Here is a 25,384-nt window from a genome sequence, read left to right on the forward strand (position 1 = left end):
AAGCTAAATAATGACGTCACTGGCTTGATGAAGTTTAATTCGCGTCTACCTAACTTTTTTATTTGCGTACACGTTAGCGTGTACCTAGATACAGCGAAATATAACCATAATCAAAACTAATGCAAAACTATGTGACGTCACGGGCCGTTTGAACTATTTTATACCGCCGAAGACTTTAAATATGTATTTCTAAGTTATTACGAGTTTTTGAAGAGTGAAATTTTGGAAATCTCATTTTTAAACAAAACTGAACATTATTATCTAATAAAAAAAATGTGCATGTTCCCTATTATCTGACGTTGGCGATCACCGTTGCGAAGGCTTCTCGATCTTCTGCAACATGGAATAATTGTTCTGCATTTGATATTTGAGTCCGTTCACGAATGTTTTATAAGCAAGAAACTTTTTTTCTTCCTACATTTCTACGACCCTCTATTTTGTTTTTTGGATCAGTTCTAAGTAGTATTACTTATTCCATCTTACTTTATCTCGCAGATAAGACGTTATCCAGTCTTTACAGTTTTTCATTTTTGTTGACCCTCCTTAGTACTTCCTATAAAAATAAAAAAATATTAAAAAAACTGTATAACAAAAATAGTAACAAAAAATAAAATAAAAAAAATATTAAAAAAATATAAAAAAATATTGCAAAAAATATTAAAACAAATATTAAAAGTTTCGAGATGTAGTGCTACCGTCAAATGCTGAAGATAAGCAGGGTTGAAAGAGTCACAAACCTTGAAGTACCTTGAACGGCGGGTTCGTTGGGAAAAATATTCCAATGAGATTTTTTTGCATAATTACATTCGTGAGACATCCCAGAATAAGGTTCAAGAAGTCGCCCACGTGAAAAGTGGGCCAAATTTTTTTTTAACAATTTTTTTAATCAAATTGCAAAAATCAATATTTTTGGCCCGGACAATCTTTTTGTAGGTTTTTTGGACCATTCTGGATAAAAAAGGTCTCTTATAATTTTTGAACCTTATTCTGGGATGTCTCACGAATGTTATTATGCAAAAAAATCTTATGGGAATATTTTTCACAACGAACCCGCCGTTTTCGCCTTGTCTAGTAATCCAGGCCGTAGAAGAATGTCATGGTTGCGGAATTTGAGAGAGTGGTTTGGCTGCACCACTAACGAACTCTTTAAGTCAGCTGTAAACAAGGTCAGGATAGCCTTGACGATTTCCAATCTTCGATAGGAGTGGCACAAGAAGAAGAAGAAATACTTTCTCATTAGTTTTTTTATGCCCAAGGTATCTTCAGCATCTGTCTATAAATCCACATTTCCAATGCTTCAATTCTAATCATGGTCGATACTTTTAGTGTCTCTTGAAGCTCTGCATGTGGATGTAGGTTACGATTCTTCTTCTTCTTCTTCTTATGTAATCCACGAATGGATGTTCGCGATCACGTTTGACCATTATTCTCTATCCCTTGCAGTATTTATTAGGTCTCCTATGTTTCTTAGTCCTGTCTATTATTTGACATTACGGAGCTATGACATTTTCTTCCTGCCCACTCCTCTTCTTCCTTCGATCTTTTCTTCAATTAAGGTTTGCAGAAACTGGTATCTTTCGTTTCTAATTAGGTGCCCCAAGTAGGTATGCCGTTTTTCTCTGTTTAATTGTGCATAGCAGTTGTCGTTCTGTACCAATTCTTCTCAGGATTTCTTCATTTGTTACTCGTGTGGTCCAGGGAACTTTAAGAATTCGTCGATAAATCCACATCTCAAATGCCTCTAGCTTATTCATTGTGTTGATTTTTAAAGTCCATCCTTCCATGTCATATAAGAGCACCGACCATATATAGCATTTCGTGAATCTTAGTCTTGGGTTCAAGTCAATGTCAGAGTTCGTAAAGACGTTTTTGAATTTCGTAAATGCACTTCTGGCCCTTTCTATCCGACATTTAATTTCCATATCCGACATCCAGACTTCACATAGCCAGGTTCCCAGGTACTTAAATTTTCTTACACGCTCTACATCTTTGTTGTTATATGCTAGTCTTGCATTTTGATGTTGACATAATTGACGGCTGATTATAAGGAATTTCGTCCTTTTTTATGTTGATGCTAAGTCCCATGTTCTCGCTATGTTCTACAATTTTATTAAAGAGGTTTTGGAGGTCTTCTATATTGTCTGCTATTAAGACCGAGTCATTCGCATATCGTGTCTTATTGACCCAGGTACCATTTACTTTGATACCGCTTTCGTATTCATCAAGAGCTTCCTGGAAGATACTTTCTGAATATAAATTGAACAGTAGTGGGGAGAGAATTCATCCCTGTCTTACACCTCTGAGAATTTTTTGAGCTTGCGCTGTTTCATTATCCACCTTTACGACAGCTGTTTTATTCCAGTAAAGAGCTTCTATGCAATGAATGTCTTTTTGATTTATGTCGAATTATTTTAGTATATGTACGAGTTTATGATGTTGCACTCGATCAAAGCCTTTTTCATAATCTACAAAGCACATCATTACATCTTTCTTTTAATCGTAGCAGTTCTGAGCTAGCGCTTGGGTTGCAACTAGTGCTTCCCTGGTACCCAGGCCCTTTCTAAATCCAAATTGTGAGCAACCAATAATCTTAATGCATTTTATGGAGATTCTTTAGTGAAGAACTTTGAGGAATAATTTTAAAGAATGGCTCATCAGACTTATCAGTCGGTGGTCTTGACACTTTGTTGCGTTGTTCTTTTTTGGAAAAAGGATAAAGGTAGATACATGCCATTGGACAGGGAATTTTCCTTTTTTATAGATTTGGTTGAAAAATTTTTGGAGCATCGTAATTCCATCTTCATCTAACAATCTTAGTAACTCAACAGGAATTTGATCAGGTCCAATTGTCTTCCATCTTTCGAGGTATTTATTGCTATAGTAATTTCTTCAATTGCGATCTCGGGACCAGATAGGTTGTTAATATCTCTCACTTTTTCCTGAACGGGCCTCTCGTCTGAAAAGAGGTTACGATTAAATACTACCAAATTGTTTTTTTTTAGTTTCTTCTAATGCCCATTTCCTCTAGAATTTCGTGAATACGTCCAAGCAGAAGAGCAGAACATGAAGACGTTCAATATTTTCTGACTCTATTGTCCGCTTATCTAATAACATTAAGCAGTTTCCCGTTGATTTTTATTCCTGAGGCTGTCTCTCAAGTGCCTTTTTAAATAACTGGTCCGAGTAAACATTGTAGGGGACAAAATGCGACCTTGTCTGATTCCTCGTTGCATGGAGATTTTGTCGATGTTTTTACGGTAGCAGTTTGATTTCATTAGGTACAAACTTACTTTTTGTTGTTATGAAGCTATTTTCTTGTGGCATTTTTACAATTTTAACTATTTATAATGGGAAATAAGCCACAATATTATTAAAAAATGATTTTTATTAACGTTTCGACGCCCAAATCGGGTGCCGTTGTCAAAATACAAAATACTACTAACATAAACAAAAATGTTGTTGCTTAGTAAAAAAATTCTTCTAATAATTTATTTAATTTGACTCATTTATATCGGCAATTCAGATACATATGATACATTTTAAAGTAGAAGACTTTAAAATGATATTGCCAATATTTATGAGTTATTTAAAGTCGTCCCAGGAACGCAACTCATAAATATTGGCAATATAATTTTAAAGTCTTCTACTTTAAAATGTATCATATGTATCTGAATTGCCGATATAAATGAGTCAAATTAAATAAATTATTAGAAGAATTTTTTTACTAAGCAACAACATTTTTGTTTATGTTAGTAGTATTTTGTATTTTGACAACGGCACCCGATTTGGGCGTCGAAACGTTAATAAAAATCATTTTTTAATAATATTGTGGCTTATTTCCCATTATAAATAGTTAAAACTTACTTTTAATGACACGAATATTTTGTGATCTATTCCTATATTTTCTAGCATATGCTTTAGTTTTACATTCTCTAATTTATCCATTGTTTCAGCATAATATGGCAGATTTAATGTTTAAATTAGCTGTTTAAAATTTAGCCCTGTCGATTGTCAGATGTTTCCTAGGTACAAAAGTCTTTTCGTTCCTAGTCCTCCCTTTCCATTGATCTTTCCTTTCACTATTAGTTGAGAATATTATTATTAATTATTTCTCACTATGTGGCCAAGGTATAATTTTTTGTAACTTTCACTGTGTTGAAAAGTTCTCGTTCTTTGCCTAGTCTATGTAGCACTTCATCGTTTAAGGCAGCGTTTCCCAAACTTATTTTTCCGTGACCCGGTTATTTTTGTGCTTATCCCTCGTGACCCACTAATTTTTTGCATAGCCTGGTGTGTGTACAAGAAAACATATTTAAATATTTATTACAGTTTTATATATTTTAATAGAGAATCATTTGCTCAAACAAAAATATAATAAAACAAAATAATAATCAAATATTAATGGGACGTAGATGTTAATTTTATCCTCAGGTCCGGTTCGACTTCCAAATGGTTCCTATATGTATTTTTAAGGAAAATCAGTGTTAAAAACCCTACCACACACTTATAGGTCGAAACAAAAGGAATTAGAAATTTTATTGCTTTTTCTGCTAAAACTGGGTACCTACTCCTGGTGGCAAAACAGCCAAAAATCTATGAGTGGTATTTTTTCTAATATGTCTTTGAGTGCCCTATAACATGATAGTTCAATTACTGACTCAACATCTAAATCCGAAGTTCTGCCTCGGATTATACGTCCATTGTAAATGGATACCTTATCCACGCTTTGTTGCCGTGGATGGGGGAAAGTATTCCTTCAGATTTGCCTATTGCGTCCAGTCTTAACAGGTGTTTCTTGAAAGCCGCTGAAATCTCATCCGACAATGAATTTACGATATTATTTTTTTTTGTAGTTCCGTTAGCTTTGCAAAAGCTTTGTAATTACCTGCTTCCGCGCGATGTGTCTACAAATTAAGTTTTTTTGTTGCAGCTTCCACCTTCTCTTGTACTTTAAATACAGTTACATTGCTACCTTGTAATGTCATATTTAAATTGTTCAAGAAGTCAAAAATATCACAAAGGTAAGCTACCTTAATTAACCAAGTGACATTATGAAAACTGTCTTTAAATTGAAATATTGAATACTGTTGGTGGATGTGCTTCTAATAATATTGAAATTTCTTCCTTCAATTCAATAGGACATTCTAAAACATTCCTTTTTGATAACCAACGCACTTCGCAGTGCAAAATAAGATCTTCATGACCACTTCCCATTTCTTTGCACAAAGCAGAGAATACTTTGTGAGTTCAGTGGGCGAGATTTTATGAAGTTTAAAAAATTTACACTCTCCTTCATAGATTCGGTTAAAATTAGTGTCATTTTTTTGACAGCTAATACCTCTCTGTGGATGGTAAATGCACCCAAATACATTCTGGTGCTAAGGCTTTGATCCCCGGAAAAAGTACAGTACGAGTGCCTGCCATTGCCCCCACATTCAATTCCATTATCACTAATGTAGTTAAATCAGATTAAATATTTCTTCAGCAGTTGGTCTTGTTGACAAAGATTTACAAAATGGAAATTCTTCGTGAATAGTATTTTCAAAATCGTGTCTTACAAAACATATTAAACTAACATTATCTGATATGTCTGTACTTTCATCAAGTTGCAAGGAAAAATAGTTATAGTCCTTTAAGTGACATATAATAGTTTCTTCAATATTATCTGCCATCTCCACAATCCTATTCTTCAATGTGTTATTTGATAGAGCCAGCGAATTCACTTCTTGCTTTTATTGCTTTTCATCACATATTATCCGAGATGCTACTATTTTCATTGCTAGAACTATTAATTTCTTGACAAATGTGTGTGAGTGGATAACCTGTTTCAGCATTTAATTTTGATATTTCATAAGAAGCCAGTACAAGGTTTTCAGATTGTGCGTTCTGAGAAAATTCAATCACATATTCTTTATGGTATCTATTAATTCTCTTTTTATTTATAAAAAAAAAACCTATTCGGCAAAGCCAGGCGACCCGGCATTTTGCTTTCGTGGCCCGGTACCGGGTCGCGACCCACCATTTGGGAAACGCTGGTTTAAGGTATGCGATGTCCATGAAACTTTGAGGATTTTTCGTTAGATCCGCATTTCAACGGATTAAAATTTATTTACGGTTGATGTTTTAAGGGTCCACGTCTCAACTGCATAGTACTCCAGGCAAATGAGCTAGAAATAGACCATGTTCGGGACACTCAAAGATCCAGGTAGCTGACTACTTTTTTAGATATTGTAGACCTATAGGAAGAAAACGTACCTGTTTCCTGCCTAGAGTTCGCGTCCGTTTTTTCATTATTAACAATTTAGTGCAAAATGCGATTTTTTCGATTTTTTGCACCACATTCAAAAGTTAAATAGTTGATATAAAATTACAAAATTTAATGTTTTAGAACATTGAAAAACCTTCACGATGCCGATTTTTAAATGCCTCATTTTAAAGCTCTTTTCAAGCACTACAAAAAGCGTTGGTAGCATAGCATTATACACCTAAAATCGACCGTTTCTCTGTTATTTCAAGTTGAATACACTGATTTGAGCATGCACCAAAAAACATACTCTTTTCACCTGCCATATCTCTTTTTGTGTTATAACTTGAAGATTTCTAAAGAAACAAATTTCTTTGTTTTTTTATAAGCTACAAAAATGTTTTATATAGATTTTTTAGTTAGATAAACAGTTTTTAAGGTATTCGTAAGAAACTGTCCGAAAGGTGTCATATTGCAATGAAAATGGCCAATTTTCAACAACAAATAACTCAAAAATTAAGTTTAAAAAAAAATTATAGAACAGTTTTTGCTTAGAATTAGGTTCTCTAGCCATTCCCATAGTAATTTTATCCAAAAAATGTTCCACTCCCAAGAAGGGGTGGGAACCGCCCCTAAGATGCCAGAAAATGCGCCATATAGGTATATAGGGTAAACTTTGAATTAGGAGATAAGTAGAGGTATTTCCAAAATTTCATTAAAATCCATGCAGTAGGATAGAATTCGGAAGTAATATCCTGTTCTTGATCTCATTGTCTGGCGTATATCATCTAAAACGTATCCAGGAGCGGACATATCCTCCGATCACATCCAGATTGTTTTGACGTTGAGAGTAAACGTGGAGAAGGTAAAGAGCCCTAGCTTCAGAAAAAAAATCATAGATACAAGGCGGTTTAAACAACACAATACATATGCGGAAACGAAATTTAAAATAAACGAGAACTTAAGGAAAGTCAAAAAAGATAATGCGGAAACTCTATCTATTGACTTAAAATTAAAAAAAAATCAACATGTCCTTGTGTCAGTTGGAAAAGAAATTCTACCACCTTGGAGAAAAAACAAAACCTTGGATGAGAGTTAAAATTTTTGAATTTATGGAAGAACGAAGATAACATAAAGCAAAAGAGCTGAATGAATACAACTAAATTAAGAGAAACATCAGCAAGAAAATTCGAGAGGCAAAATATACCTACATAGGTGGTTCTCCGACAGATGCAAGGAAATAGAAGAACTGGATAAAAAAGGTATGATAGCTTTAATTTGCACAAAAAATCAAAAAAATGACAGGTTCTGTCAAAAGTACAAGAATGAATATCCTTAAAAATTATAAGGGGATATTATTACTGATGTGAAGGAGGGATTGTGTCACTGAACCAATTACGAGTACATCCATAAACTATTTAATGGTAAAAAAGAAGAACTGTCATTAGAAATCACAGAGGATACCGGACCACTAATATTAAGAGGAGAAGTCATCTATGCCATAAAAAACATAAAAGAGGGTAAAGCTACTGTACCAGATGATGTATCCACCGAATTATTAAAACTCATTAATGAAAATGTTATTGATGTAATGGTTGAACTCTTTAATCTAATATATCAGACTGCCACAATCCCCTGACAATGGCTGCAATCGACTTTTGTAGCAATTCCCAAAAGTCTTATTTTCTTACCTAATATATAGCAAATCCATAATCCAAAAATACCGGGTGTCCACTTATATTTTCCCCCATTTTAACTGCCTATAACTTCTAAACGGCTCAAGATAAAAATATACTGTGAATTTTTGAAAAAAAAAACGATGTTGACTTTTTTTAATGAAACACTCAGTATATTTTTCTGTAAGTTGAAAGAGCGGTCATTCAACTATCCAGCGATATAGAGTTTTTTAAAATCGGTTGTCAAATGCCTGAGCAATTGATTTTTAAAATGAGAGATGCAATATGGAAATCACATAACATAATAATATCAAAAAACTAAAATGGATATATTCATTTTTGATAATAATATCAATTCGCTTTGATACCCCCTCTGTGGCTCAGTAGTAAGAGCGCCTACCTTTGGATCGAAAGGTCCGAATGGTCGTGAGTTCGAATCTCACCAGGGTAGAGAATTTTTCGTTTATTATAATTTAATAGTCCATGTGGTGAGACCGCTCCCGTCTGAAAAACATTTCTAATTCGGTTTCTCTGTGGATTCATATTAAAAAATGTCCCCTTTAAACAAATCTGAAGGGTGCCGGACGGAATTTTTGGACAGAAATTGTTTAAACAATTTTTTTAAACAAATATATAAGATCACCTTTTATTGCTCCAAAAAAAAAATTTTTAGTTTTTTTGAACCTTCTAAACAAGAAAGGTATCTTGTAATTTTTCTCAAAAATTGAATGTTTTCGAGTTATAGGCGATTAAAAACCTAAAAAATGCGAAAATACGCATATTTAAATTAGTATTTTAAGGATGCCAATAACACCTGGATTAAATCTTAAACATTCCTTTTCAAGATTCCGAAGAGTGATCGGGTCTAACTTCAATTTAGACAGTAGTTTTTTAATTGTTAATTATGCGTGTCCATCCGGTTTCTTTGCCGGTGCGGCGCGTACTATTTTCAAAAATCTCCTATTTTCCTCCGAAAAATATTTTTTCTATTCTTTGAGACATTCTAAATAAAATAAGTTTCTTGACATTTTTCTCAAAAGTTAATAGTTTTAAAGTTATAAGTGATTTAAAATCCGAAAAATGACAAAAAAAACACATTTTCGCCATTAGTGGTCGAGCATTAGCTAAATAAAAAAAATTCGCTTATATAGTTATTTTAATCGTATGTTATTTATAGGTCTGGATTCCACGTATGAAAAAAAAGTTGAATAATAGCAAGCTGAAAATTTGTTAATAGCTTAAGGGTGTCTAGCCGGACAAACTTTGATATATGGGAACACTGGAACAAGGGAAGTTTTAATTGTGGAACAGGTTAAAAATTTGGAACGGTCAGACCACGAAAACGGCACATGTATTTTGTCCGACAGAACAGACTTAAACTCTCCGAACAGAGATTAAACTCTCATGCAAAAATCAGACTGCTATGTATCACCAAATGGGCGTTTTAATGAGTGGAACATGTAGAATTTGTCAAATGACAGGAATTATGACAGGTGATAAATAGCAGTCTGATTTTTGCATGAGAGTTTAATCTCTGTTCGGAGAGTTTAAGTCTGTTCTGTCGGACAAAATAAATGTGCCGTTTTCGTTGTCTGACCGTTCCAAATTTTTAACCTGTTCCACAATTAAAACTGCCCCTGTTCCAGTGTTCCCATATATAAAAGTTTATCCGACTAGACACCCTTAAGCTATTAACAAATTTTCAGCTTGCTATTAGTCAACTTTTTTTTACGCGGGATCCAGACCTATTAGTTATCCCCGTTGCACCTCATTTTAAAAATTAATCACTGTCATTTGACAACCTATTTTTAAAAAAATTAGATCGCTGAATAGGTTAATCACCGTTCTTTCAATTTACAAAAAAATATACTGGGTGTTCTATTAAAAAAAGTCAACAACGTTTTTTTCAAAATCCGCCATTTTTCTTCGTAATTGAAAGCAATGTAAAAAATTCAGTCTATTCTAACAAATATTGGCAGTTAAAATGGGGGAAAATATAAGTGGACACCCGGTATAACCACAATGTACTGCAGCTATTTTCATACTGAGGAACATGTGTGTGAATCACGTGTAAATGCCATGTGAAAGCGATCAGTAGCCGTCGCAAATTCGAGAATCGGATATGCGAATCGTGGATAAGAATCCTCGTCTGAAAAGTCTCTTAATAGTGATCTGTTCCAATCTTAGACAAGGAAAGAGAGAGGACGAGTAATCCATATTATGACCAAAAGTGAAGCCGAACTGACACCAGAAATTTTGATCAGCGACGTATCTTTGAGGTATTGTTATGGATTGAGTATTTAAAATGAAAAAATGAAATGTATTTAAAATGAAAAATTTGTGTAGAGTAAATGTTTTATTAAGTTGCTCATATTACGTACATATGTTTCAATACGTACATATGATTTTATTAAGAATTTTAGATGAGGATTTACTTTATTTTTTATGACATTTTAACCCTCAACGAACACCCACCACTGGTAACCCATTGGTATATTTGATGTGACCGCCATGTTTTTGGTGCCAAACAAACTCAAAACTGGCTTCACTTTTTGAATGTGTATTAAACGAGTGTTACCCGTCCTCTCTCTTTCCTTGTCTAAGGATCCAAAATTTAGGTATTTTATTCTCTATTTTGTAGGTTACAATAGGTGTGTTCGCGGGAGCCTGTCGACGACTAGTCGGCGACAAATTAGCAGCAAAACGCATGCGCACTTTAAAATGATATAATTAATATCGTTAACAGATAAATATACAAGGTATATTTTAATATTATAATTTAATAATTAGTTATTAATATTAATTAAAAGGAAATATACCTTGTTTATTTATCTATTAACGATATTATTTATATTAAATGAGGTTAGAAATTGTCGGCGACAATTTGTCAACTGTACCCGCGAACGCACCTATTAGACCAGGACGGATCTGTGAAAAAGGTCTATTTTTGGATGTGCGAGGTGGCATTCGGATTTATGCAGATAAAGTCAGGTAACAACTTCAACAATAATAATTGACTTATGCTCCTTCTCAAATATGCCCGGAACATTAATAAAAAAATTAAAGTATTTAAAAATTTCGAAAAGCATCGATTTTTTTCTACTTTCTTAGCTTATAACTTTAAAACGATTTATTTTGGAACAAAGTCGTAGGGAAATAAAATAAAGATAATTGAATTTTGTATGACAAATGACTGGTTAAAAATGTCTTAAATTATTACCCTTTCTTACCCTTTCAAAATAGCAATAAATACAAAATGAGTGGGCAAAATAAGCCTGTTTTTATTTAATGTTTTTCAACCATTTTGGTTGCACATATAACGTTCGTAATTCGCTTATTAAATTCTTACAACATACTTAAGTCGTTCACAAAATTTCATTAAAATCGACCTGATAGATTTTGCAGAATAATTTTGCAATCTAATTTTTTTTTAAAAGTTCAAATTTTTTAAAAACTTTTTGAAGAAAAAGTAGACCATTTAGAAGTTTGTTATTTTTTTTACATATAAAGAAGTTCTCTACCTATCTAATACAGTCTACAGAATTAAAATCGGATGACTTAAGCGGCCTCAGCATATAATATGTATATTATATCATACTAGTGACGTCATCCATCTGGACGTGATGACGTAATCGATGAGTTTTTTAAATAAGAATAGGTGCCGTGTGATAGCTCAATCGAAAGGCTATTCAATTTTGTATTCACTAATATAAACATTAACATAGCTATTTATACAGGGTTTGAATTTAAAAAAAATTTTGATTTAAATTAGTTCCAATATTTAGATTACGTCATCACACCCAGATGGATGACGTCACTAGTATGATATTTATGCCAAAAAGTTATAATTTAAAAATAAAAATCGATCTGTTTCGGGATTTATCTCAAAAGTCTCCCATTCTCAAGAAAATGAATTTATTCCAATTCAAACGTCCTCACTGTATTTATTTGTTTATAAGCCAAAATATTGTTTATAACTTTAAAACAGTGCCGAAGCCGCTTAAATAATCAGATTTTAATTCTGTAAAGTGTATTAGATAGGTAGATAACCTCTTTATAAGTAAAAGAATTAGCAAACTTTTAAATGGTCTACTTTTTGTTCAGAAAGTTTTTAAAAAATTTGAACCTTTATAAAAAAAATTTAGATTGCAAAATTATTATTCAAAATCTATTAGGTCGATTTTAATGAAATTTGGTGGACGGTTTAAGTATGCTGTAAGAATTTTCCAAGTCAATTATGAAGGTGCAACCAAAGTGGTTGAAAAACATTGAATAAAAACAGTCTTTTTCCCGCTTATTTTCTATTTATTGCTATTTTGCAGAAAGGGTAATAATTTAAGACATTTTAATGCAGTCGTATATTATACAAAATTCAATTATCTTTATTTTCTTTCCCTACGACTTTGTTCCAAAATGAATCGTTTTAAAGTTATATGCAATGAAATTAGAAAAAAAATCGATATTTTTCGAAATTTTTATTCGAAGTATTTAAATTTTTTATTAATGTTCCGGGCATATTTGAGAAGGAGCATAGGTCAATTATAATTATTGAAGTTGTCACCTAACTTTATCTGCAAAAATCCGAATGCCACCTCTCACATCCACCTCAAAACAGGTCTGTCCTGGTCTATATGTAGTTGGAGTAGACTTACTTGTGTCCTTTTGTATATTAATAGTGATCTGTTCCAATATGTAGATATTTTTTCTCCCTCCAATATATTGTGTATAAGCTTGTGTAATTCTGCAGCTAATCTTCTCTCCCACATGAAATAAAGTCTGGGTTTATTTCATTTTCTTCCGGAGTCTTATCGTTTTTAAATATTTGATTTTGTTTTATTTCCTGGTGATGATAGTGGATCGACGTTTGTTTCGTCGTTTACGGTTTCTTCGGTATGATACGTCGATGTATGTCAACATTTAAGAGTAGAAATTTGTCAAAATACTCCTTCCATCTGTTTACAATTCTTTCTTCACCTGCAATTAATTCTCTATTTTTAATGCTTTCTGTATAAATCGTGTTTCTATTTTCTCTATCTTTCTCAATAAACTTTCGTGTTTTTTTAATTCACTGATGCTTTTGGCCGTGCTTCTTTTCATTTAATATATTTTAGTCTTTTCTTCTTCCTTTCCTATCTGTAGCATTTTTTCGTTCTTTCTCTTATTTATAGCTCCTTTACTTTCGTTATCAAACCGCTCGGTTTCATAATTTTTTATTATTTTCAGCTATATTTTTTGCTGTCATTTTAACAATTTGTTCTATGTTTCTTCACCTTCTATCTACTTTTACATCTATTTTTTCTGTTGCTCCAGCTTTTCTTTTGGGATAGATGTAGGTTCAGTTTTGCGATACCAACTGTAAATTTTTGTCTAAATTTTTTTATTTTAGCTGTTGTATATTGTATCGTTGCCTCTATGGTTATGGTTAATCTGCTTTTCTTTTTATATACCGAATAATAAATAGATGTTCCTTTTACTCTTGTTATACAAATGACTTTTATAGGGGATCAAAATTGTAATTATGTTTGTCTTTAGGATAGATACAAACCATGAAGATCAAAGAAATTTATCTACTGCAGAATGGATGCAAATTATACCTAAAACTAAATGGTTTTATGCAACAATCATTTTCGTTGAAGGAACTACACATATTGTTTATCCCGGGTTAGCAGCTCTTGTAGTGACCCCTCTCAGAGGTACTCTTTGGCGAGGTAAGGAGTGTATAAAAATATTTTAATGACAATAATATTCCAATATTATTATACAGGGTGAGTCATGAGGAACTGTACATACTCCTACCTCTTATAGAGACTTTAAATCAGGTCCGGCTTTAAAAAATTAGTTCGTTTGGGTCTTAGAAAAAATTTCACCCTGTATACGCTTTTTGAAAACTCTAATACAAATTTTTCAAATTAGACAAATAGGCAATTAAAATGCCACATTTATTTTTTCCCCACATGATTACTTAATTTTTCATAAAAAAATCAAATTTGACTATGAATAATTATTAAAAGTTTGGTAAAGTGAACCATAAATTTAAAAAAATTAACTTTTATTACACAAATTAATTTTTTTTGAACAAATATTTAATTTATGTTACCATTCAATCAACTGATTTATTCAAACTAGAAAAAAAATCAGGCCCGGCTTTACAAAATTAGTTCGTTTTCGTCTTAGAAAAAATTTCACCCTGTATACGCTTTTTGAAAACTATAATCTGAATTTTACAAATTAGACAAATAGGCAATTAAAATGGCAAATCTATTTTTTCCCCACACGATTACTTAATTTTTTATTAAAAAATCAAATTTGTCAAAATCGGAATTTTAACCTAAAAATGAAAAAAAAAAATGAAATCACGGTAACTCGCTACAACTCTGTTCCATTTTAATATTTTTTTCTGAAATTTCTACAGCACATATCTCTTACCATTGTGAAGACTATGAAAATTGTTGTAGACTTTCAGTCTTCTTCTCGTAAAAGTTATGAAATTTTAAAAATAAAAGGTGCAGATTCGTGAATTGCAAAGTTATATCGCAAAAATTAAGTGAAAAAATTTAAAATTTATCTATTTGATCACGTCTATGTTAAACTATAGAGTCCAAAGAGAAGTGTATGGGGAGTTTTAGATCTAGACGTGTTATAAAAAAAATGGTGAAACTTTTAATTTTAAGAAAAACGTTGTTTAATTTTTTTTATTTTTATGGTAAAATTGCGATTTTGACAAATTTGATTTTTTAATAAAAAATTAAATAATCGTGTGGGGAAAAAAATTAATATGCCATTTTAATTGTCTACTTGTCTAACTTGTAAAATTGATATTAGAGTTTTCAAAAAGCGTATACAGGGTGAAATTTTTTCTAAGACCCAAACGAATTAATTTTTTAAAACCGGACCTGATTTTTTCCTAGTTTGAATAAATCAGTTGATTGGGTGGTAAAATAAATAAAATATTTGTTAAAAAAAAATTAATTTTTGTAATAAAAGTTTATTTTTTTAAATCTATGGCTGGCTCACTTTACCAAACTTTTAATTCATAGCCAAATTTGATTTTTTTATAAAAAATTAAGTAATCGTGTGGGGAAAACATAAATATGCCATTCTAATTGCCTATTTGTCTAATTTGTAAAACTAATATTAGAGTTTTCAAAAAGTGTATACAGGGTGAAATTTTTTCTAAGACCCAAAAGAACTAATTTTTTAAAGCCGGACCTGATTTTTTCTAGTTTGACTAAATCAGTTGATTAGGTTTTTATAATAGGTAATAGTGTAACGATTGACCAAAATAAGAGACACATCGATCTGACCGTTCAAAAATTATGACGAATACAAATTTGTGTCAAAATTCGAAACTCGCCCTGTATATTATTAAACAATGGGAGCAGATACCTTTTAATGGTCAGTCTCGTATCAACATTGTTTCGAGAAGGTAGTGTTTTGGTGCGATCAAGCGATTAGGCTAATTATTTTATAATTGCTATCATTTTTAGTAGTTTCTTTGTTTATTTTGTAGAAATTCACAAATAAGGTAAGGTAACTTATTATTATTTAATATGAGCAACGATTCGGGCGGTCCAGAAGGACCGCCCGCTTTGGAATCTAAACAAACAACGGATATGGAAACAACAGTTGAAAGGACGTATGATTTGAGTAATAAATTTTCTGCTAGAGATGTAGGGCCTTACTGTGTTTTTTTGGAGAGTACAAATAAAAACATAGGCAAGCTTTTTCCGGTTAGAATAGGTTTTTATCTTCAGCAGGTAGATGAATTTAAAAGGGACATTCTTGATATAAAACCTGTTGGTTTAAAACGTGTCAAAGTTATTTTTAAAACCTTTAATATTGCAAATTCGCTAATTAATTATAAAATTATTACTTCTAATGAACTAATTGCATATATTCCTAAATTTTTCAACCATAAAAAAGGCATAATTAGAGAGGTTGATAGCTTTTTTATGGAAGATTTTATTTTAAAGGCGATAGAATCTAATAGTCCAGTCACAGAGGTTAAAAGTTTAACACGGAAAGTAGTTGATAATAATACAAATAAAATCGAATATGTAAATAGACAGCTTGTTGTTTTAACTTTTGCAGGTAATAAAATCCCTGATTGTGTCAAAATTAACATGGTAAATTTTCCTGTCGAGCTGTATATACACCCAGTAGTTCAGTGTCTACAGTGCTTGCGCTTTGGCCACGTTCAGTCGCAGTGCAGGGGTAAACCGCGTTGTAATCAATGCTCTAAAGATCATTCAAAAGATTTAAGTTGTGATACAGATGAGGTATTCTGTGTTCACTGTCAAAACAGTGGGCATCCTTCTATTTCTAGAGAGTGTCCTGTGTATAAAAAGCAGTTTGAGATTAAAAAAATAATGGCCTTCGAAAATATATCTTTCAAAGAAGCTGAATTTATTTATCTTAATCCTTCGTACGCTAAAATAGCTACCAAGAATAGATTCGCCATATTTAATAACTTAGAAAATTTCCCTGAACTTCCCACTTCTACAAACAATGAATCCAGTTATTTATTATCTAATCCTAAAACTAATCGAACCAGTTCATATGCACAAGATTCCACACAGAGTAAGAAACGACGAAAATACAGTTCTCCTCCAGTTTCTCCAACATTGACTCCTACCATTTTGCCGGTGCCAAAGCAAAGAATATATCGTCCTCACACTTCAATTCTACCAAACCCTTACCGTGACGAATTTATGACATTCAAAGAGAAAATAATTAGAAAATATCTGCTTTCGTCATAGACACAATAAAAAATCCAAAATCGGTAAATGATAATAATATTATTAGTTTTATTAATTCAATATTTGATAAAGTGAGCAATAGTGAAGATGTAATATTAGAAAATAGCAATTATAATATAACCCAAAATGACAGAACAAATCAATAAAAACATAGTTCGAATCCTACAATGGAATTGTAGATCTCTTTTGTCGAATCAAGCGAGTTTATTACATTTTTTAAATACGACGTACTGTGATATCTTAGTCTTATCAGAAATATGGCTAAAACCGGGTTACGATTTCCGTCTAAAAGGCTATAATTCTATACAAAAATTGAGGAATGATGGTTATGGAGATGTTGGCATTTACATCACTAAACAATTGAACTTTACAAAAATACCTATTAATTACAACTTTAGTTCTCGTATAGAAGTATGCGCAGTTCATATTCCTAAATTAGAAGTAAATATTGTATCAATTTATAAACCGCCAGACATAAAAGTAAGCAAAGAGGATTGGTCTAATCTGTTTGAACAATTTGATGTCTCTACCATTTTCTGTGGTGATTTCAATGCTCACCACAGCTCATGGGATCCAATTCTAGATGATAATAATGGGAAAATTTTAGTAGAAGCCATGGACAATTTTGATTTAGTAACTCTAAATGATGGTACGCCTACCCGAATGTCACCTAACGGTCGTAAATCTGCAGTAGACTTAACAATCATATATCCTCATCTAGCTGATAAAATATCATGGGAAGTAACATTGGATATTCTGGGTTCAGATCATTTCCCAATTACTATTGAAATTCAGACAAATTATTCGTCAACTCTAATTAATCCCAAGACTAAGTGGAATGATTTACAACTCTTTTGGAACTTTTTCAGAATAATATAGAAGCAAATTTTGCTAAAGCCTCACTAAATAATTTTAAAAACAATACGGAAAAAATAGCATTCCCTTTTAATTCAATTGCATCGGCAGCTTCCGGTTCCATGCCAGAAAAAAAAACCATTTACACCACGTACCAATCTGCCTTATTGGTGGGATGAGGAATGTAAAAATATGATATCGAAGTGCAAAGAATATTTACAAAAATACAAAAAACTGTCCAATTTTGAAAATTACATAGCTTATCAAAATATAGCTGCTAAAACTATACAACTCTTTACACAAAAACGCAAGAATAGTTTCATATCATACGTAAATCAACTGAATAAAAGTACTCCAATTAAAAAAATATGGGATGTGGTTAGATCTATTAGCAATAAATCCTTTTCCAAAAAGACGCTTCCTCTGTCTGAAGACTTAATAAGTAAAATATTAGATAATTTAGCTCCGGCATCTGTTTCTAATTTTTTTTCGGAAAATAAAGATAAAAAACCTTTATATTATGAAAAGTCTGATTACATGTCAAAATCTTTTAATATTTCTGAGCTTGATTTAGCACTTAAAACTTCTCGCAGTACGGCTCCCGGATTAGATGGTTTCACTTACAAAATTTTATGTAGTCTTCCACAGGTAGCAAAGCTATACTTACTAAATATATTTAATGATTGGTGGATGAAGCAAGACTATTCAGATCAAATTAAAGATATTATCATATGTCTCATTCCTAAACCACAAAAAGACTTAAGTTTACCCTCATCTTACCGTCCAATTTCTTTAATGTCATGCTTTACAAAAACGTTTGAACGATTGATCAAACTTAGGATAGAACATTTTGTTGAAAGTAACGCTTTATTACCGAGTGCGCAATATGGATTTCGGAGGGGTCATGGAACTATAGACGCTGTAACAAATTTAGTGACGGATATTCAAATTTGTTTTTCAAAAAATGAATACTTGCTCTGCTTATTTATTGATTTAAAAGGAGCATATGATGTGGTAGAATTGAATATTTTGTTGAAAAAAATGATTCAAATGGGTATTAATGCCAAAGTGTCAACCAATATCTTGTATATGTTCAAGGATAGAAAAATATATGTTCGAGACCACAATAACATATTACATGGACCACGCGTTATATACAATGATCTGCCTCAAGGATCTATTCTAAGTCCTTTACTTTTTAATATATATATACAGCTGATTTGCATGATCTGTTGGATGACAATATTAAAATAATACAGTACGCGGACGATATTTGTCTATATGTCATAAGACGTATGATCTCTGTTTGCAAAAAATGAACCATGCTGTGAGTTGTTTAAAGAGGTGGCTTTCCTATTCTGGTTTTAGTATATCGTCTGATAAATCGGTCCAACTGTGCTTTACTAGGCACAGATTACGGACACAAGATTTTATTACTATCGATGATTATACGATACCTTCAGTTACAAGTTATAAGTATTTAGGCATTGTCCTGGATAGTAAATTGCTAAGGACCAATCATATTAGCTATATTAAGCAAAGATGTGAGAAAGGTCTAAATTTACTCAAAGTTATATGCAGAAAAAGTTGGGGAGCTCACCCTAATACGTCTCTCATGTTCTATACAGCTTACATAAGATCGATTGTGGATTATGGGTGTACACTATACGGATCAGCTTCTACCAGTAACTTAAACATTTTGGATCGCATCCAAGCTAAAGCACTTAAGTTATGCTTGGGCGCGATTTTGTCATCACCAAATCATGCAATTATTGCTGAAGCACAAGAACCTCCTTTATATCTTCGTAGACAGTATTTAGCTGCAAAACATATGGTTAAATATAGGTCATGTAATATGTATTTGTCTAATAAACTTAACTTGGTTAATATTGAAAATCTCACCAATCGTTACTGGTCAAAAAAACGTTCCCCTCCTTTGGCTGATGCTTGTATTGATACCTACCCCTATGAAAAGTGGATTCATAACCACAGTAAATACCCACTTTACGAATGCAAATATGACACCTTAATTGTTAAACCGAGGGTCATATTCCCTGAGTATTCAAATCTATCATCCTTAAATAATGTGATCTTGAAATCCATTTTGGGAGCACAGGATAATGAAGTTGCAGTATACACAGACGGATCAAAGACTAGGGACATCATCATCATCACATTTTTTGATTTGCTTGTCTAGAAAATGCTTAGAAGAAATGCGTTCAATGTGCTTCCCCGTTTAGGATTTTGTCCTCTTCAGGGTTTGTAGTGAATGTGTAGTGTTGGCAGCAAAAGCAAACAGTCCGAAAAACGCACTGGGGCAAGCGCCGTGTCCTGGTGTTCTTGGATCCTGGGTTATGCCGGACGGTGGTGTCCAGAAGGCTAAGAAGTCAACAGAGAAGAAAGTTTGATGGATTGTTGTTGGTTCCATAGACATTTACGTGTACTGTCCGTGCTTTGCTCTCGACCAGTCTCCCTAGAAACCATTGTACAACGACAGGCGAACCTGCGTCCCTCGTCGGCGGTCAGGAGGTGGCTTTGAGCGCAGCGTGGACAGTGTGCGTTCGAGTGGAGAAAATAGTTGCGGCTATTTTCTTGGGACGAACAGGTATAATTGTGCAATGAAGTTGGGAAACCGCAAAAAACCAACTTCTCCCTGTTCGGGGTAGGGAAGAGGAAATGTTAGAGGTGGGTACGGTAGGCTAACGGGGTAGCCTCAAGGATGTTTTCGTACTCCACCGGGAGTTCGTCAATGGATGTTTGCATTAGAGCGGACGGTACATGAATCTTTTTGCGTTTGGGCTTTCGGTGGAGTACGTGGCCGGAAGATGAACAGAAACATTTGAGAGATTCTTGTGTGTCGGAAGGGGGGCCTTTGATTACTTTGATTGTGAAGTTCCTGTTCAGAGAGTTTATTCTCTCGGTGATTTTGGGGGTGTTCGAGATGTTATGGATTTCGTTTGAGGGATATCGCCAGTGCTCATAGTTGCATCTACGCAAGATTCTACGTTCTGTCCTCAACAACCTCTCTTGTTTTTGTCTTGAACAAAGAGAGTAGATACATGATTTGTACGACTAGGGACATCTCGGGTTTTGCCTTTTATGTACCATCCACTGGTCATACACAGCTGCATCGTGTGGCGGACTTTACTTCTATCTTTACAGCCGAGGCATTAGCAATTAAAAGAGCGCTGCAATGGTGCTTAGAAAATCAGGTTCAGAAAATTGCTATTTTGACAGATTCTCAGTCAGTACTATTGGCATTACTTTCTCACCCAACAAAACATTATAAGAACATTATAATATATGACATAAGGAAAATTATTCAATATCTGGGAAAGCTTGATAGAAAAGTTCGTTTCATTTGGGTGAAAGGACACGCTGGTATTATTGGCAATGAGCATGTAGATATAGCAGCTAAGGACGCGTGCCATTTAGAAAATATTATCTATGAAACAGACGCAAACGATCTTTTAGCGATTTTCGATAGCGAAGTATTAGTGAAAAATCGCAAAGTCACTATTATAGGATACATAGAGATTTGCCAACATTCCTCATCTCACCTTCCCTGTATCCAGACGATATTCTTTAATCATTACTAGGTTGAAATTACATCATGGTCGTTTCCCGGCACACTTACACAAAATAAATATAATAGATTCGCCTTTATGTTCTTGCAATAATATGTCGATAGGTGACTTAAACCATATATATTTCGACTGCACTAAATATACACTTGAAACATTGGAAGTAATGACGGAATTAAATAATATAAAATTTCCTCTTCCAGTAAATATTTCAGCACTCCTTGCTTCATTTGATAAAAGAGTCTATGACATATTAGTTCATTTTTTGATTAGGACGAAAGTAGACATTTGATCTTTCTTACGTTACTTATAGTCTGTGGCAAATAGACTTTGTCTGATGCCAAACACACACACACACACACACACGCACACACACACACACCTTTTAATGGTCATTTGTTATTCCCCGTAGGGGCCTCTATATGAGGTAGGAGTATGTACAGTTCCTCATGACTCACCCTGTAGATTCAATAGCTGTTTTCAGATGTATATTCAATTTATTTTTAATTTAATTTAGTTGATTTTAATTTAATCATAATTTAATAATATACAAAGTTCAAATAAAAATAACTTCTTCATCTTCCTACATCTTACAGCAGTGACTATTGATTTGGTGTATTTGCGGTTTTCGTGTCTCTCTTTGAATCTGAGATACATTTACCCAAAAAACATGCCCTGTTGTAACTACTCAGACCTATAGCTGTCTCATGTAGCTGTCTCATGAGTGATCAAAAGTCACAAACTACACCGGTTCTGAATCGGCTCCGATCCCCTCTTGAACCATAGAAAACAGTTAAGGTCGGTGTGAGAAAACTTTTCCATAAACATACAAACGTACCCACAAACATTTTAAATAAAAATTGAGTAAAATTTTTGAGCTCGGTAACTTTGGAATCGTATAACCGATTTTTGAAATTAGAAAAGCGTTGAAAAGGTAATGATCGGTACTATCAAAATTCGCAAAATTAGGACTTAAATTTTCGAAGTTTTTGGGAGTTTCTGGGACGAGAACGAAAATGTTACCCGAAATGGGGAGGGCCGTAGAATCCACACCCTTGGACCAAAATCAATGGTTTACATATGGATGGGCTAGTGTTCTCCTAAACTTTAGGATGGGAGCTGGCACATTGTTTAATTCAGTCAGTAGTGTAAGAAATAGAGGTTGAACCTCGCAAAATGGACACAAGTCCGGTTTTATTTTTTTTCTGGTATATCATGGGGTGCTTATAAGACTAACTTTTTGTTAAAAAATTTCGCCCCGGAACCCCCTTTTCATCCCTTTAAAAGGGGTAATTTGTGGTTTTTGCGAAACGTAGCCCTCCCTCTACGTTTTGCAAAAATTTACTTAATAGTTAAATGAAGAGGACTATATTTCCTACTATTTTTTTCCCAACAGCATATGTCTATCAGCCACCAGCGGGGGTGGCGCCCCAAAGTTGACAAGATTTTAAAAAAGATGTTTAAAAAAATATTTTTCCCAAACTGTAAAGAAAATCAAGAAGGAACCCTGCGATAATTAATCACCAATAAGTGGCTGATTTTTTAATATAGGTTTTATTTAAAAGCAATTGCCTATTTTTTAATTACAGGGTGTTACATTTTAAAAAACCCCTTTTTATACCATCTGAACCGCTTATGCTAGAGTAAAAAAACTTTCAGCTATTACCCATGTGCAAGTATTATTTACAAATTTGTATAATGCATCCCCATATTTTCCCCGGAACCACCCCAAAAAAGGAGAATTAATAAAAAAATAATCAAATATTGATTTTGGGTCACCACTGTGGTGACTTTAGGGCGCAAAGAAAGTAAAATATGCATAGGTAATAATGTGTAGCAGACAGTGTGTTCTTTTATTTTCTATAACTACGTTATCAATAAAATGAATAGGTGACGAAAAAGAAAACAAAAGCTGGAGCCCGCCAAAGCATTTCTGAGGTTTACGGCGCCACCATACCGTAACGGTTGCTTATAAGAAAAAAATGCGTAGGACCTTATTTGTAGAGAAAATAGTGGTCTTTAATTCCATATAAGTTTTGTTTAAAAAAATGCATAGGTAATGAGAAAATCGTAAAAATATGCTCGCCAAGGGATAGGGGTAGTTTCTGCAGTTTATTTTCAAGGTTAGGGGTAGTTTCCGCAGGAATATTGCAATAACCGTATATATTTATGAAAAAACCTATTGATGGAGCATATGCCCATATGGGTCAAAAAGCAAAAAAAAATTTTATTTTAACCCCCCATTTTATTTATTATTTTTGGCTACAGGGGTGCATCAAGAAATCGCTTTTGGTATCTATGCATGGGTAATAAGAACGTGCACAAAATAATTTATGAAGCATTTTAATAAAGGCATGGTGTGTAAAGGATTCCAAGAAAATCACTTTCTTTATTAATTCTCCTTTTATTTGGGGTGGTTCCGGGTAAAAAATGGGGGTGCATTATACAAATTTGTAAATAAGACCAGTACATGGATAAGCGCTGATTTTTGAAGTTTTTTTACTCTAGCATAAGCGGTTCAGATGGTATAAAAAGGGGTTTTTTAAAATGTAACACCCTCTAATTAAAAAATGGGCAATTGCCCTTAAATGAAACCTTTATCAAAAAATCAGCCACTTATTTGTTATTAATTGCTACAGGGCTTCTTCTTGATTACCATTAGAGTTAGGGAAAATATATTTTTTAAAACATCTTTTTTAAAAACTTGTCAAGTTTGGGGTGCCCCCCCGCTAAACGGTGGATGCTGTCCGGAAATAAATAGTAGAAAATATACTTTTTATTTTGCTATTTACTAAATTTTTTGCAAAACATACAGGAAGGGCTACGTTTCGCAAAAACCACAAATTATCCTCTTTAAAGCGATGAAAAGGGGGGTTCCGAGGCGAAATATTTTAAGAAAATGTTAGTTTCATAATAAGCACCCCTTGATATACCAGAAAAGAAAATAAAACCGGACTTGTGTCCATTTTGCGAGGTTCAATCTCTGTTTCCTACACTACAGATTTGGAAAAATAAATTGCGTGTATAATAGTATAATACTTGGATAGTGTCGCATGGAGGGGGGTTGTGGGATAAATTCTCCCTACGATAATAATTGATTACAAGTATTTGTTAAAAAGAAAGGAATACACGTATTTTTTGTTAAAAAGAAACTGTAAATAGTATCTGAATGGCAAAATTGTCACGAGCTCTCAATTTTTCCTATATTTTGATATGTTTATATTTTCAGTCCGATTTCTAGGTTAGCAATTTCGACATTATATTATTTTCATTAATTTATCGTATGCAAAAACCCTAAAATTAGCTTTTCATTGTATAAAATATTATTATGTTTTGTTTAAGACGTATATTTCGTTCCTGTTGTTACATATTTGGGGTACCAAGTTTGCTGTTTGATTGGTAGAGAGTCAGCGAGAATTGTGAAAACGGTAAGTGTACTTTTAATATAAAAAACTACACCACAGAATATTTCATTAATAATTGGAAATATTTAACTGTAGATTCCTGGGCTCAAAATATTAAGGATTAACCCAAATCACCTAGTCCGAAGTCGAAAATACTCTTGCTTTAAGTCGGTAGACACCACCGTTTTCTAGATAAATTGATTTAAAAATCTTGCGTGTTTTGAATTAAAAAGAAAATGAATGTGCGTGTACTTTGTACGCACGTAAGAAATTATACTTCTATTATATGGTTTCAACGAAATTAATATATTTTAAACAGTTTATTTAAATATTAAACTTATACTTACTATTTCTCAAAAATTTTTATTGACACAGTGCCAAAAATTAAAATAATAAAAGAATAAAACACACACAAACACATTGAAAAATGCCACAAATGATTTCTGAACAATAATAATTGTCGGAAAAATTTTTAACTAAATACGTATTTTCTGAAAAAAAAATTATATAATAACTATACTTACAATCATAAAATGTATAAAAAAATAAAAAAATAAAAGTTTCTATTGGGGTTCGAACCCGCTTATCAGCGCAGTTAGTATTGAAATTCATTCACCTTAAACGTTTACCCACGGAGACCATGCGTCATCATGTGCGAAGATCAACTAACTAAACGGATTAACGGATTAAACTTTTGACAGTTCTGAATTAAATCAAATTGTTTTGATTTTGAATTGAAAAACATAGAGTAAGAAAACAATACATTAGGTGAATATTGATAGAAAATTTGATGGTAATCAAATTATGTAAATCAAAGCATTACATACTATTTTGGTAGGTTCTACCAAATAGGTAGGTACCT

General features: G+C 32.9%; 1 protein-coding gene across 2 annotated transcripts in view; it reads left to right on the top strand.

The window, feature by feature from the left end:
• The window catches only part of LOC114337978 (equilibrative nucleoside transporter 1-like), a 201,705-nt gene that overhangs the window by 124,402 nt on the left and 51,919 nt on the right, over window positions 1-25,384 (top strand). For both annotated transcript variants that reach the window (XM_050645658.1, XM_050645657.1), the window contains 2 exons: window positions 13,453-13,628; window positions 24,461-24,546. In XM_050645658.1, the coding sequence (XP_050501615.1) occupies window positions 13,453-13,628; window positions 24,461-24,546 (262 nt within the window). The remainder of the gene's footprint in view (window positions 1-13,452; window positions 13,629-24,460; window positions 24,547-25,384) is intronic.

This window comes from Diabrotica virgifera, chromosome 3 (assembly GCF_917563875.1).
Source record: "Diabrotica virgifera virgifera chromosome 3, PGI_DIABVI_V3a".
NCBI lineage: Eukaryota > Metazoa > Arthropoda > Insecta > Coleoptera > Chrysomelidae > Diabrotica > Diabrotica virgifera.